This window comes from Artemia franciscana, chromosome 20 (assembly GCF_032884065.1).
Source record: "Artemia franciscana chromosome 20, ASM3288406v1, whole genome shotgun sequence".
Taxonomy (NCBI): domain Eukaryota; kingdom Metazoa; phylum Arthropoda; class Branchiopoda; order Anostraca; family Artemiidae; genus Artemia; species Artemia franciscana.
The window spans coordinates 3,398,791-3,414,787 of NC_088882.1; the positions used below are offsets into that span (position 1 = coordinate 3,398,791).

Sequence of the window (15,997 nt, forward strand, 5' to 3'; positions counted from 1 at the left end):
CCATCTAGAAATGTTAATTTTTCTCCATTGCCAGGTTTTTTTTAGACACGTTTTTTAATTTTTGGTTACTATCAGCCATAGTTCGTTTTCTACTATGTTGCGGCTGCTGTTAGAACCATGATATAAACTAAGTAAAATGAAGTATATTTTTATTATTAACATATTTTTAGTCATAAACTTATCCTCTGCACCGGATAAAAGAGCGTACAAACTTTGCTATCAAAATAATCTCTGTATAAGTTGTCATTAAAGTAATGAAAATTGCGTCTGCCTTGAAAATTTTGGTGGACAAAAAGCTTTGATGATGCGCAAAGGAAATGTGACAAAAGTTCCATCCTCCCAATAATCCATGACAAGAATCGTGACAATAACCTGACCAAAATTTTTAAGGGGTAAAGTTAAAGTAAAACATGGATAGAAATGAGAAGAGAAATCCACGGGTATGAAAAGAGAATAGCATTTGGCACCATTTTCAACTCCTTTTTCTGTATTAAAAAATATAGAAAGATTCCACTAAAATGGGTATATGGATCAACGGAAGAATATAGTGAAGAAGACAGGTCCAAAAATGGGGTTTCAGCATTAAAAATCAGCTTAAAGTAAACCATCCACATGAAATCATGGAGCTCCAGACTGTACGACGGAACTCCTGGAAAGCAAAAGTTCGAGTGGTATACTGGTTATAGCAAAGGTAAACAAGGAAAAAAATCGACCTGAACGATCCTTTTCGTTTATCAGTGAAATTCAGCTAAGAGATTCAAAATGACTAAAAAAAGAGACATGGAAAAATGAGAAGCAACTTGATACAATGGGTGCGAAGTTTTGCATTTGACAAAATGCAGGACTGGCACTAAGATTAAATCAAGCACCAGTGTCTTTTTATCATATAAACTTATTTGAATCGACTTCTTGCTCTTATGGGTGGCCCAGCATAGAAAGAGAAGCCACTGGTTGTCTCCAGTCTAGACCGTCCTGAGCTAGTATGATAGTTTCATCTGGGATGCTATCAATCAATGACAGTTAGCAAATAAGAATGTCCTCCCATCTGAAACGAGGACTTCCGCGCAGGTACTTCCAGCAGTGCGTCGAGGGATCGAAACTAAAGGCAATTCTGGCTGGTGTTTCAGCTGGCATGCGGACTAGGATGTCAAACCTCAGATTCCGGTAGTTATATGTTTTTATCAGAAACAAGCAAGGGTTGAGGAAGGGGCAGCTCCCTTTATGCATAAAATAATTTATGTTCGTTTTAATGTTAATTCTTGTTTCCAGAAGAAAAAAATTGTACGAACACCCCTGGGGATAAAAATTACAATCACAAAAAACACACGACCCGTGATCATTATTCTGGCAAAAAATGCAAGATCCCCCATCTTTTGCATTTAGGAGGTTTAAACCTTTACAGCAGGTTTCTCTGATATGCTGAATATATTGTTGTGATTTTCATTAATTAAGATCACTTGAATTTTGAGGGTATTTCTCATTTTTTTCAAAATCAGACAAATTTTCTCAGGCTTGTAGCATTTGATGAGTAGGCCTAATAATACGCTTAATGAATTTTATATATTTGGAATCAGCATAAAGAGCGAATTCTTTTGGTATATCCATAGCTAGTAAGATTATTTTTTCGGAATTTCGGTTACTATTGAACCAAGTCTTTGAGTTTCTTCAGCAAGAACTGTTAAAAAGCTCAACATTCATTTAAACGAGCTGATGTTATGACCATTATGTGACGTCAAGTCTTATATTGTTAACGAATTAAGCCCCTTTCTAAGGATAACAAACCCGGACTAACTTTAACTTTAACTTTAAACTTTTAACTTTTAACTTTAACTTTTAACTTTAAAAGAACAACCTGGATAACAAGTAAATTTTAATGATGCATTACAAAAAAAAAAAAAAAAAAATGTACCAGTTGCTATAATCGCTTTTAAAAAATTACTCCGATTCTTCTCATTTGAAGCAAACAGGAATTTCAACAACCCCATTCTATCTCTTTTCTTTCAATAGTTGCACTGCGACTTTTGGCAACTCAACTACTTTGCCTAAAACATGCTTCCTGCTTAACATGTTGATTTTTCTCTTTTTCTTCTATTTTCACTCTTTGCCATATTTTTCTTGAAGAAATCTGACTCTTTTTTGGTCAGATAAATTTCATTTCTCCCAAAAAGGTATTTTATGATAGCAAATAAGTCATTTTCTAAGAATAACTAAGAAATCTAAGAGTAACAAATAATTTTTAATTATTTATTTTAAATAGAAAAATATTGGGAAATTGCTCCAGTAGCTGAAATTACACTAAAATATTAATCAGAATCTTTGACATGTGGAGCAAATAAGGATTTTAACAGCCCTATTCTATCTTCTTTCCCTTTGGCAGTTTCACTATAACTTTCTGCAAGTTTAACTGAATCACTTGGTATAAAATGTTCTTTTTCTTCTTCAGCCTTCTGTTTTTTCTTTCTTTTTCTAATATCATTCTTTGCCACATTTTCCTTGAAGAAATCAGTCTCTTTTTTGGTCTGATAAATTTCATTTCTCACCCTGTTCTGATGTGCAGCTTTCTCGTAAGCCAAACGTTCATTTAAGTGAGCCCATTTGAAGTGGGAGAGATATTTTATATTCCAAAGAAAATCATAATGTTTTGATTTTTTTGTGGCACCAACTCTTTGATTGTTCAGCATTAAAGCCACTTTTTTTGCTCGCGATTTGCGCACAAATTCCACCCATCCTTCTTCAAACGACTTGGAATATTTCTTCTTCTTCTTTTTATCGATCACCTTTCCTGGCTGAAGGAAGACGCGGTTCACTTCTCCAAACTGTGAAAAATACTCTTTTATCATAGAAACATTCATTTTAGGAGGTATAACAGAGAGGTATATTATGCCAGATTTGTCTTTATTCATTAACAGAGAGCTACTTTCCTCCATGTCCATTACTTCTGAGGTTGCTGTCTGATCATTACCCAATTCAACAGCCATCTCACTCATCTAAAATAAAAAAAATATATTTCAAAAACCAGCAATAAATCATCTCTCTCCTCCCTCACTGTATGGAGATCAAAATAAACAAATCGTGACATGAAAGCAAAATTATCCTACTGCTTGAAAACTAATTCCAAGAGAAACTCAAACAGATAATTAGAACGCTCCTTAGAAAAAGCTTCACACACAAGTTAATAAAATTGATACGCTTATCTTTTTATAAAAGGTACATTCTCCTCCACCTTCTTCAAAAATCAATTCTAGATTTTTTGTCTCAATGCGGAAGTAAGCAAACCCCACCCAATTGTAGGGGTACAAACTTCATTACCATTTTTGAGCTACTAGTAAACCTGTATCAAATAAATATAAATTCCTCTTAAAGAAAATTCTGGAGAAGTGCTTGTATGTCAATTCGGATTAAACTGAGTTGCTTTTTGCTAATCAGTAAAGGGTCATTCAGATTCCCGGCATATGTCATTCAAAAGAGTGGACGAGGTGTGCTAAATGACCGAGTATCTCCGAAATTAGGTTTCTTGCACAGCAGGGTACTTGTAGGTCGTGAAATAATGACAAAATTTCGAATATTAGAGACAAATATCTTGTAAAATACCACATTATTTTCAAACATAGTTGCCGTCATTTTCCGTATTTCCGTCATTACGTATTCTCCTAGCATCAACATTCTTTCCAATCGAGCATTTGGTTAAACTGGGGATGGGTATAAGTATAAATACATCTTTTTATTCATAAAATCTACTTTTGAATAGATTTTAGAGTTGTATGTGCATTAGCATGGGAGGTTGACTCTAGTTCAGCATTGTGGAGTGACATGCATAAGAGGAAAATTTTTAAGTAGTCAACCAGTAGTCAACCTGCGTGTGTTCCCCAGGGAGAACCTCCAACAGGTTGACTCTAGTTCGGCATTGTGGAGGGACATGCATGCACGGAGAGGTGTAGCATAAATGGGAGACAGTAACAACGGCAATCAAAGGGGTAAAATTAACCTTGACTGGGATGCCCACTTAATTGGATAATCTGTCTTGGCTTTTTTCTACAACTGGCCATGACTTTGACTTTTCCCACAACTTATTCCCTTTTTTTTAATTCATTTTTTTTTTAAATTCATTCCCTTTTTGAAACTGTGCTAGTGCAAGTTGATCTGTACAACAACAATAAAGTTGAAAGTCATAAAACAAAGCCTTCATTTTATCATGTTTTTTGCAAAGACAACTGGAGTATTTCTTCCAGGATACTTCAAGGTGGGATTAAAGTTTGACGGAAAGTTTGCTTTCCAGAAGAGCTCCCATATTTTTCCAAAATATAATATCATTTTTAACTTTGTGCATTTTTTTGCTAGAGAGGCTGAGCCCTCTCCCCCCTTCTCCATCTTCTGTGAGTACCAAGAGTCTTCATTCTCCTTTATGAAGCTTAAACTACTTTTCAACTTGGAAGGGTAATTGAAAATTGCATAACAAAAAACGCATAACATGCAACTTAATTCTACATAATAACCTTGCACAACTGCAGCTACTTTTTGGGTGTTTCTCATTAACATAAACAATGATAAATATGATACCATGAATAAAAGTTATAAATAAGAAGTCAATAAGCAAAAACATACTGAATCTAAATATATAAATACAACAAGTAAAAATACAATAAAAAAGGGAGTGCAGTTTTGAAATTTAATTCATAGGTAATTTGTAGAAGAAACAATATAGAAAAGAAAGATTTCCTCACAGAAAAGAATATATGGGTAGTTTTTGGTGAGCATATGACTTAAGAATTTTGAACAATATTAAAAACGTGTTACCTTAGCTCCTCCTCCCGTTTTTGAGCCCTCTAATCATAAAGACTCAGGATCCTAGCACGACTTTGTCTTCAAAGAGGTGTAACATATGTACTAGGTAGTAAAGTAGATCCCCTAAAGACTTTCCTGTTTTTTAGCTTTTAGCAGATGTATTTTGCCAAAAATTTCATCCAAAACAAATATTTTTTCTGCTTATACTAAAATAAAAAAAATGCTACCTGATTTGCCTTAATGATTTTATGTCTCATTATGAACGATGTTTTACTTTAGTCTTTTTTTGCAATATGCTGGCTGACTGGTGTTTCTTTTCTTTTTGAATTTAAGCTAAACATTGAGCATAGAAAGTTGGGGGGACATATCAAACAAATAACACAAAATGATCAGCAATGGTATTTCGTTGCTGTCATACCTATTGGTCAAACCTGTCCAGAGTGTCCATGTCTGAGATAATTGTAATAAAAAAGTAAAATAAATTCCCGTGGTGTTTTCCAAGAAATGACCAGCAAGGCCACACAGACCAGAAGGATCAAAGTGCGGTTGAAAATAAATTGTCCTGCTTATTTTCCCTTTGAGAACAACTTAGCAAACCAGTTTTTGCCAATTATCTAATAAGTATGAAAAATACACTTTTAGGCGTAACAGCAATGATTTGTAACAGCAATTTTCCAACAATTACTTTAATGCATTTCCATGGTAGGCTATAGTATTTAAAAAAAAAATGTTTTGGTAATTGTGTTTCATAATCATAAGTTAAAACAAGAAAATCTTCAGTGTTGTCAATAATTGCATTATTGTTTCTAATTTTTTCTCTCTGCTGAGCATTTTGAATAAAATATAGAAATAAGGTTTTAGCTCTCTCATGGATATGGATTTTTCTTTTAAGGTAAGATGAACAAGAAAAATAGCTGTTCTCCTTGTAAGAATGTGCTCAGGAATTAATTTTGGGGTAGGGGGGGGGGCAAGAGTTCATGATGACTCCAAAAGCAAACTAGCTGATTTTTTGTCATTTTCAATAATAATTTTTGGTATGATAGAAGCAACATAGATATATATAGAGAGAAAGTTAGATCACTAAACTTGAGACTTTTGGCCATTTTTTTCAGTTACCAAACTACTTTTTGTCATCCTAACAGCATTCAATAGACCACAAAAATTCCATTTATTCAATAAGTAATTGTAATTAATTACAATAAGCTATATTGAAGTCGGAGTTTGAGGAGTAAAAAAAAAAAAAAAAACAATCCTGTCAAAATATCAAACAACTGAAAACAAATCCAAGGTATTTCTTTGAAAAAGTCTTAAGTTGCATTTGTATTTATTGGTTTATTGGCTTATTTAATAACATTTAATAATGAAATTCTTTTAAGATAGTAACACATCACTGTTCTGAAGATAATAAGACACATCACATTTCATATAACAATATGAGAATAATATTTTTGGGTATTCTTGAGGACTGATTTCCTTTTTCAGCATTGAAGGAAGAAAAGTCTGCAAAACTACAGAATAAAAAAAAAATTTAAAAATTTGTCTCTGCCAAAAAAACTTGCAGTTTTCATCTATTTTTCACTTGCTGTTATCATTCTTGTTCTCTTTTCTCAACGATTTTTTCGTTTTGGCATCTAGCTTGTCTTAAGGGCGTATCTTAAATGTCCCAAAAATGGCTGATAGCATTTAGTAAAAACTTTCATGGAGTGTTAAATGGATTTTGAAATAAATCAAAAGCCACTAATTAGCAGAGGTGCCATTTGGGGGGTCAGGGGTGGGCAAATGCCCACCCCAGATTTTCCAGGGGGCCCAAGCATCCACCACAAAAGGCCCTTTTCCGGCCATAATTATCCGTTATGTCCAACATATTCCATTCTGTTCAAATGATTTGAACTAACTGCACGCCTATTAGCCAAAGAGCGGAATTACCTGACGACCCTTGGGGTAATTATGCTATTTACTATTAATCATTGTAAACTTTGAAAGTAGGTTAGATTCATAATAAAAGTCTCAAGCTCTGTCAAATGCCCCATGCCCACCCCAAGATTGGGCCCAAATGGCGCCTCTGCTAATTAGAACTATTAAATTAAAATGAAATGTTTTAATTCTTATGCTAAAGACATGAAAAATATAGAGAAATACTTTTTATAGTAAACAAAAACCAATACATCAACATGACAAGGAAGTATGATGTTCAATTTGCATCATGGTGGCATTTTGTTGATTTTTTTTTTGTAAAAAGAAATATGGTTCATTGTCAATATTGACTTATAAGTTAGACTCATGCAGCAACTTCATAATATTAGATAAATTGTTGATGTTGGTTTAAAAAAAAAATGATGGTTTGTTTGTATTCAAGATTGACAAGGGGCATTAGAGTCAGTTAATTAAGTGAATAAAAGGTGATACTTGATTAATTTAGTAGGGTTATACCCCCTTACTCAGACAGTGCCTAATCTTAAATAAATATTGTCATCAAAATGAACCTTTCATACACATAGACAATAAATGGTAAATTTTGAGTTTTTACTATTACTTAGCTAGGTAGACAGTGAACATGGTACAGCATAGCATCTTTTTACACTCTTTCCAAATATATTAAAAACTTACTTTGCAAGTTGTATTCCGAGCAATCAAAAGAGCCCTTATAGTGACAACTTGTTCCTTATTAGAAAATAGTAACCAGAAATTCTGTAAAACATGCTAAAACTACCAAAAATTCCAGAAACTATGTTAAAATTGTCACAAAATCTTACTTATCTCATTCCTAAAGGAATTTTACTTTACCTTAATCTTGGATGTGAATTCGATAGCTGGGATTTATAAAAGAATATTCCTTCAGTTTACTCTTCCCTCCCCCTTCCACCTGCTCCTGGACAAATATGCAGTCTACTCCATATATCCAAAATATATTTTTCTAAACATGACTCTTTTCCTCTTTATTATTTTACACTGAATGCTAATCAATTGGAAGAAAGAAGATGACTCTTTTTTACGAACAAATAATAAGAAACAAGCGGTTATTTGTGGGATCCCTTTAATGAGTCAAAACAAAAATTGAAAAAAAAAATCAGTCTGTGTATTCAAAGAAGATGCACCAAATAGCGGGTTCACATTCTACCATATTAAATAATGGAAGAAAGCCAAAAGTTACCATGTAGGTCCATAATCTTGAATATGATGTAGATAATCTTAGACAGTTGTAATTGGCTGATGGTTGGGACTAGGCTAGTTAAAATTGGCTGACTAAAATCTAGGAAAACTATTTTTAACATTTAAAATTAGATTATGCTTCATTATTGACTATCACCACATTTGGAAAATTTTTATTTTCCAATTTTATTTTTTACTTATTAAGAAAATTTAGATAAATCCAATGATGGAATAGCCCTTTCTAGGTAGTGTAACAGAGGGTAATATTGTAGTTTAGCAGCTGTTTTGAAGGACACGTGTTAACAGGAGAAGAAGAGGTTATGTCATTCTAACCTACAAGCTAAGGAAGGCCAACACCTTCCCAGCATTATTTCCTATTATTTGTCCTAATTCAAAAACCAGAGGTCATTGACTGAAACTTGAAAGGCAGTCTATCTTAATCAGAGTCTGCATTTGATTCTTTTCCTAAAGAATTGCCAAAAGTTGGAAAAAAAACTCTTTGAAGTCACAGTTAAAGCAGAATGTCAACAAATGTTGACATTTTCAAATGAAGGCTGGATGCTGAGTGGGTTTTGAGGGAATGGAAACTTGACTGGGCAGTTACTGATTATCTAACTGCACCTGGTTACTAAACAGCAATGAAAAAAACTTCAATCATTAACTCTGGAGCTTCACAAGGGAAAATCCTTAGATTGCTCCAAGCTGTAATTTTTTGCAGCTTTCAGTTTTTTTTATAGATACTGATCTGCCGCCATCCAAAAAGTGGGACAGCAAAGTAGCAGTGCTACTTGGCAGTTTTTTAATTTTCTGGCAGATTTTGTCTAAAAATACCATTTTTACATTTAAAAATACTTTTTTGCTCAAAGAAAAGCTGTCAAAACACAAGTTGTGCTGCTAAAGCGTTAGCAGCTTTTGGAATCCTGTGGAATTCTGCTGCTGGCAGCTTGGGAACTATTTCCTGACCTGCTATTCTGCTATATCTGGGATCATTGCAGGGTCAGATAAACAACCATTAAATTTGGAAATAGCATGAAATATGGAATTCTTTTTTATTGTTTTATAGTCTTTCCTTCAGAAGAACTGCTTGTAAATATATACAATATTCTATAGCTGACAGAGAGACAAGGTGAACAAACTAATTGATTCCTATCAATTAATTCTATGCTCTCTCCAAATATAGTAACCAATTCACTTGTAAATGCACCCCCTCTTGTAAATATTGTGGATGGCCCCCTCTAGAGCCCAGAGAATATGTAAAAATTTAAGGAAAACACAGTAGTTATTACTTTGCAATATACAGAATATTTTTATTAGCCAAATTATCATGTTTTCTTCCATAACAATACATTCTTAAAATCATTTCAAATAATTTTCTCATAAATTATGTTCATAACCATGCATGGAGATAAATTATAGGCCGAAAGGATAACCAGCTTAATAAAGAAGTTATAAAATAAGAGTGGATTTTTAGGGGGGTGAAAAAAGGAACCAAAGTGGTGAGGAATTTTGATTGCCATTCATGGTCAAAACATTCCTTTACTCATGAATCAGAAACAGTGGCGAAGTCACTCTAAGAATCATTATACTCACGAGCCTCAGGTGGAACTTATTTTCCCTGGAGACAGGCCATTTGTTCTTCAATTTTCTGTTTGCTCAAACTTTCAGTTTTGTTTATTAAAAAAAAAACTTCTTTAAGATGTTGATGAACTTGCTTATCAGACTTCCTCTTTTGTATGCCCTTTTCAGCCAACTCTTGTTCACCTGTTCTGTTTTTTTTGTCTTCTCACGTTTTCATGATCTCTAGGAGGAATTGGCCAATGAGGGGTCTACAGAACCTTTGAAACCACTGCTGTAAGAGATTGGTGACCTCTTTCAAGAGGACATCAACAATTGCTCCTTTTGTTTTACAGAGGCTTGCTTTCCTTGTAATTTTCCCTTGTTTCCTTATAAGTCTATCTAATTCTTTTTTTGCCAGAGATGTCAACTAGGTTTAGCTCCCTTTCTTTCTCTTGGTCTTAAAAGATTTGTTGAGCATTTAGATCTTTTGTCTTGCTCTCCTCAAAGTCTTGGTGTTTCGACCAAACTGACCTAGCCAAAGTCAATAATTTTTTGGGAGTAGGAAACCTTTTTAGATTTACCTCAATATGTTCAATTTGCCTAAAACACAGCTTCGTATTCAGGACTCCTTCAGACATGGAGGGTCTGCCCAACAGAAGAAGTTACTACTATGTTAGTACTGCTGCTTGGTAATGTCAACAAGGCTTTTACAAACTTCAACAAAAGCATATACTTTTGTCCAAGATCTGTCATAGAGCAGATTCAATGCCAGTAATGGTTGACGCATGATGGCGTTGGTTTTACTAAGTATTCAGCTTGCATCAATATCCACTCATTTCTAACATTGTCAACACTTACCCCTACTGGGATCTCTCAAGCAAGCACAACTATATCTGATAGACTTCTAGCACTTTTCCTTTCTGTAGGATCCAGCCTTATAGAAAGTGTTTCCTTGAGCTTTTCTTTTCCACAGCATCTAGGCTTCCAGAAGGCTACTAGAAGAGATGGGGCCCTACTTAATGAAGGGTTTGGCAACTTCTTTGAAATACCTTTCCATCCTTCAACAGAACCCTCATCTTTCTGCCAAGATGTGTTTCTGAGTATCTAATGCAAGCTCAACCTGATCACCTACAAGAGTGTCCTGTAAACAGTTTTCAAGTTCTCAAGCAAATTGGTAGAAATTTCATCAGCACACATGAGAATGTCAGGTTTCAGAAGTCTCATGAAAACAGTGAGAAGTGAGTTTTTCAGCTTGGCATAAAGAGTGTGCACAAGGGGTTCACTCATCTGAAATGCTGCCATGAATTTTGTACAAGCTCAAACAATGAATATGGTAACAGTTCTGCAGGCACATCTTTCCTTTTCAGGTACCTTACAATCTTGAGGTACTTTGCCAATGATGCAAGATTCTTCAAATGTTTCTTCAATGGAAGAAACAATGCAAAACATACTCCAAGAGTGCAGCAACATCAGCCACCTTGTTGGGATGTGCTGAATGGAATTATTGTGATGATGATAATGATTAATTTATTTCCCATTTGTAGAAAAAGATTGTCTTAAATAGAGTATAAAATAATACAAAAAGAAAAAAAGAAAACAAACAAGAAAGCAAGAAAAATATCCCTTGCTAAAGAAATAAAGTTCAGAACAGGATTTAAAATTAATTTTTCCCCTGTCATAATCAATCATCAGTGGGAGGCAATAGGTCAAACAAGTTTATAATCCAAGAGCCGAGGTAGTAACTCGAGAACAATGAATTAATATGTCTGTGCAATATCTTTAATATTTAGGTTAGCAATTATAAGCAGGGATTATGGATCACTATAATCCCTATTGTGATTTTTTTTTCTCTTCACAAAAAACTTAGTGAATTAATGTCCAAGCAGCATTTTCTTTTTTTTTTTACATTTTCAAAAATCCATCATGCAGGTCAGCCAAGGAAAAATGCATCAAGATGACAACAAAGGCAGATGAATCCTCACCAAATTCCTGTAGCACTTTCATGAATGTTTTGTGCAAAACATTGATGTTAAATGTACCCAATCTATTTAAAAGACCTCTTCTTCTTCAATGCATTCATTTGCAACCATACCTTTTGTTGACATAAGGCCTGTCACTACCTATCATTATCAGTTTTCAATCCTAGCTCCCAATGACATTAGCTTTTTTACAATGTCCTCACCAGTTGCATGTCCCTTGGCATATGTGACTAGATGGCGGCTCACAACATGATCTCTTAGAAAAGACCAAAAGCATATTCTAATCTTTAGCCTTCTTTTTCTTCAATGTTAGTAGTTTGTCACACTCAAGAACAAAGGAAGCTTTATCTATGTCCTTCAAAAGATTTTGTTTAAAGTGTAGCTGAAGTGCATCAGTTATCAAGAACTTGGTTTTGTTCACACTCCTCAAAATCCCAGGCAGTAGCTTACTAGGGAACATGGCTTCAAAGACATAAATGATTCCATCACACAAAGCTGCAGACATAGAAGCTTGCAAGGACTTGAGTACCCAGATGATTTATGTTTGTATACAGCATCTTTGTCACAAAACATCTGAAGAGTTTTACTTCCATTGCTACCTGATCGCTTTTCAGATTGGGACTGTTGCCTAGCAGATCTACCCAATTGTAACTATAATGGATTGAGACAGATTGCAACCTGTTTCTTGTGCTTGTCCAACAAGGCATGTGGACTCAGGGTGTATAAGCCTTTGTGATAGTTAAAATTTTTTCTGCATATTTTGGAGTAAAAAGAAAATCATCATAACCAATCCTACACCATTATTTTATCTTTACACCACTAGTGTCTTCTTAAGTTAACCAGGAGGGGCAATATTTGCACTAACCCATCTAAAGTCAATTGATAACAGTGACCATGCTGTAATTATTTTGGAGTTACTACTAGTGTTACCACTCAACCAATACCAAAAAGCAGAGCTGGACAAGTGAAAATCAATGTTTTTTGGTATCCCTCCTACCAAAATCAAGTAAAATTTGTGGCATATTTCATATGTATGTGACCACTAGCCTTCCCTTTAAGGACACATTTAATAAGTCTAAATTCTAGATCCTCCTTTTCATGGCTAAGCCCTGCCAAGAAAAAAGTGGGGTAGCATAATAGGAATGGCACTTGGCAGTTTTCATGGTATAGTGAAATTTATTAGAAGATTTTGAAATTTGGCAGCTCTTGAAATTCTGTCAAATTCTGCTACTGGGAGCTCTTGAAATTTTTCTGTACCTAGCAACAACTACCTGGTGGATTTTGCTGATGTTTTAGACCTCATTTGGCTTTTAGTGTTGATAAAAGAGTTCTTGAACAAAAAAATATTTTGCCTGTCAGTTTTGACTTCCTGTGGTTTTTTAAACATGAAATCTCTAGCAGGAGATTTCAGTTTAAGGATATGGCACACCAAAACACCACTATGCCAAAGTTCTCCAAATTTCAAGATTCAAAGCTGCCAGTACAATAGTTACACTTGCTATGGACTGCCATTCCTGCTCTATCTTTGCCTTATTCTATATACCTGAATCATAGTATATAGACAACTGTTGAAGATTAGGAACTGTTAGCTTGTAGGAACTCACAGATATTTTTGGAGAAGTAAAAACAATCTAGAACTTATTTAATGTTCACAAATGAAGAATCTTTAATAACAAAGCAGTTCTAATGTTAAGTATGAGTATCTCACTGCTAAAGAATATCCCTTGCAGAGCTTTCAAATGAAAGCCAACAGGGGAGACCCAAAGCAAGGAATCTGTGTTGTTGTATCTGAGTAAAGACTTCAAAAATGCATTCATATATGTATCTTATCATGTTGCATAGTGCAAAAACAAATGATTGGAGACTATTTATATATATCTTCAAGACTCTTAGAAAATATTTTTTACAAGAATGACTTCCAACTAGGGCATATCAGACATGACTCTACCCCACTATCTCAAAATACCTGATGCTAATTGATCAGAGCAAGTGAATTTACCTGTAAATCTATTTCCACACCTCAAGTACAGACATAAACAAAGATGTTTGGTCACATACTGATCTGTTATTTTGTCAATATCCACTGAGAAAATCAAGTTTTTCATTTGAATTAGAAGCTTTCATGAAAGTGAGATGCCATAGCATGTCACAAAATAGGTGCATTTTTTGTTGTTCATATTATTGACTGCATTTTTGATAAAATATGGAAATTATGAAAGATGAGAGAAGAAGGTTAGAATGGTTAGATTTGTTATTTTAAGCCTTTTTTATACCCAAAAACTGAAAATAATTTGGTCATTTTGAAGAGCATAAAAAGGGCTTAATTTTGAATTTTTGATAGAAGTGATTATTATATTTGCAAAGAGCTTGAAAAAGGCATTGAGTGGTATGTTTACTTTATTTGTAAGTTAATAATAGGAACAATAAAATTTACCAGGAAATCTTGGTTGCTTTTGTTCTACTCAGATCAGCATGGCATTGTACCATCAGCATGATGTAACCAGCCTTGTAACCTGGTATATTTTTTCCTTACTTTCAGCAAGTTGTCAAGAGAGATATTGGGATGGATCATGTTCAATGAGAAATTAGTCAAGCCTTGAGTCAATGGTGTGCAACCTTTTATTTTTGGTTACCAAAAAGATGATGAACAAGTGCCAGATTCTAAGAAGACAAATCCATGTTTTTTTTTATTTGTGATGAAGATTAAAGATAGACTGCCCAATTGAACCAGGATACAGCCTAGGCTATAGCAATAAATAAACGGATCATAACCTAATTTCTTTCTGTGGCACCTCAGCAACTTTGCATTAAGGCTTAGGCTATTTCTCAATTGAGTGAATAATATGCTAGACTATAAGAAATAACACAAATTAAAGAGTACATAGGGCTTAATTTTCCAAATTTTTAAAACCTATTTCAAAATATTCCCTAACAGTTGTCCTGTATTCCGATTGTTTTACAGCATAGGCTACTTAAAGTCTATTGGGCTATAAAAGTGGAGAAACAGACCTAATGCCCAAATGAGGCTAGATATGATAGTCTGAGACTAGAAAACTGGTCTCTTCTATTAAAATATACATATTACTCTGCTGAGTCTGTACAGTATTACCACATTAATGGTTTCAATCACTTTTTCAGGTGCTATGCTAATATGTAAAATGCTTGCTCGTAGAAGCACGTTATTTATAGTTTGAATTCTGGCGAGCACATGCAGTCATCTATCGTTTAAAGTCAACCAACAATCGCCCCTTTTCTTGTACGGTAGCATTACTCAGTGTTAATCCTACTCAGTGATGAATTTTTTGATTAATCAAAAATTGTGTGACATTTCTCTCCAAATTGCAGTATTATACCGCGGAATTTGGTATAAGTGGTAGCTTAGATTCAGAGATCAGACTGCTTTGCTTGTAGTTGTATCCCACATAAGTTGCCTTTTTTCTGTCATATCATAAGTCAGTTGGAAAGAACTAGCAATAGAGAAATAAATATATTTTTGGTTTAAATGGTTGAGCAAAGACAAACCACGGTGCTCAAATAAGATTTGCTCCTTAAAATGAGAAAGAGGGGAGCTATCATTTTTCAGTACTCATGTTACAGCTTAATAAAAAAAAATTTTAAAGTTCGTTTAAAGTTTGACTTTTTCCCCCAGCACTTTAGAAACAACTTTTCATACAACGGTAAATGGAATAGAAAAAGTGTTTTTCTCATCACATCTGGAATAGCTTATTGATGGGCCTATTGTAAAGAGCCATAAGGATTCAATGTATTGTATTTTTTTCTTAGAGGCACATGATCTGGAAGTGGTGGTGGCACAAACTTCGGAATGGGTTTATTTCATTGAAAACTGGAACTTCTCGTTCTTTTTTTTTAAGATTCATAAGTGGTCAGAGGGCAATCAGCACCTTTTCCCCAAATGTATCCAATCAAATTTTTGAGATGCCCCTTTCTTCGAAAAATCCAAAGGTCAAGTGTCTCCAAGGTTATCAGCCTCTTCCCAATTCCTAGATTAAGGGCTGTAAGTTAGTTAAGCTGTCCAACGTTAACATACAGGTTTTTTTATTGGAAAAGAGGGCATTCATATTCTTGGTTCTCCAAGAAGCTCAAGGGTATTATGGTGAAACTTTAAAAGAGAGTTGAGAGGTATACCGAACAAAATTAAAACACTGTGTGCATACTGGTTGCGAAAAAGGAATATATGCAGTGTACAAGGAACGGCTGGGGGTGTTAAATTGAAAATTTTAGGGTAGGTTAGTGGGATATTGAAGAGAGAATGAAGGCAACCAGCTCCTCCCCTTCCTTAGCCTTTTTAGGTACCCCCTCTACTCAACACTGATCGAAGTTTTGAAGTTGTTGCTTTAGTCAAAACTAGTCAAAGGGTGTAACAGCTATGCATCAAGGAATATTATTTCCTCCAGAGCCTCAGTGTAAGCGCTGCCTAAGTAAAGAGCGATGTGGGCACAGTGTATTGTTTATTTAGACCAGGGCACTTCGCATAAAAAGAGTTAGCGTAAAATTTCGACAAGGGCTCA

At 34.5% G+C, this 15,997-nt stretch overlaps 1 protein-coding gene across 1 annotated transcript; it reads right to left on the minus strand.

The window, feature by feature from the left end:
• Positions 1-2,230: 2,230 nt before the first annotated feature.
• On the minus strand, positions 2,231-14,680 carry LOC136040293 (activator of basal transcription 1-like). The gene is made up of 2 exons (XM_065724538.1): positions 14,554-14,680; positions 2,231-2,987 (listed from the first exon to the last, which is right to left on the minus strand). The coding sequence occupies exon 2, from the start codon at positions 2,985-2,987 to the stop codon at positions 2,304-2,306; it is 684 nt and encodes a 227-aa protein (XP_065580610.1). The 5' UTR covers positions 14,554-14,680; the 3' UTR covers positions 2,231-2,303.
• Positions 14,681-15,997: the final 1,317 nt, after the last annotated feature.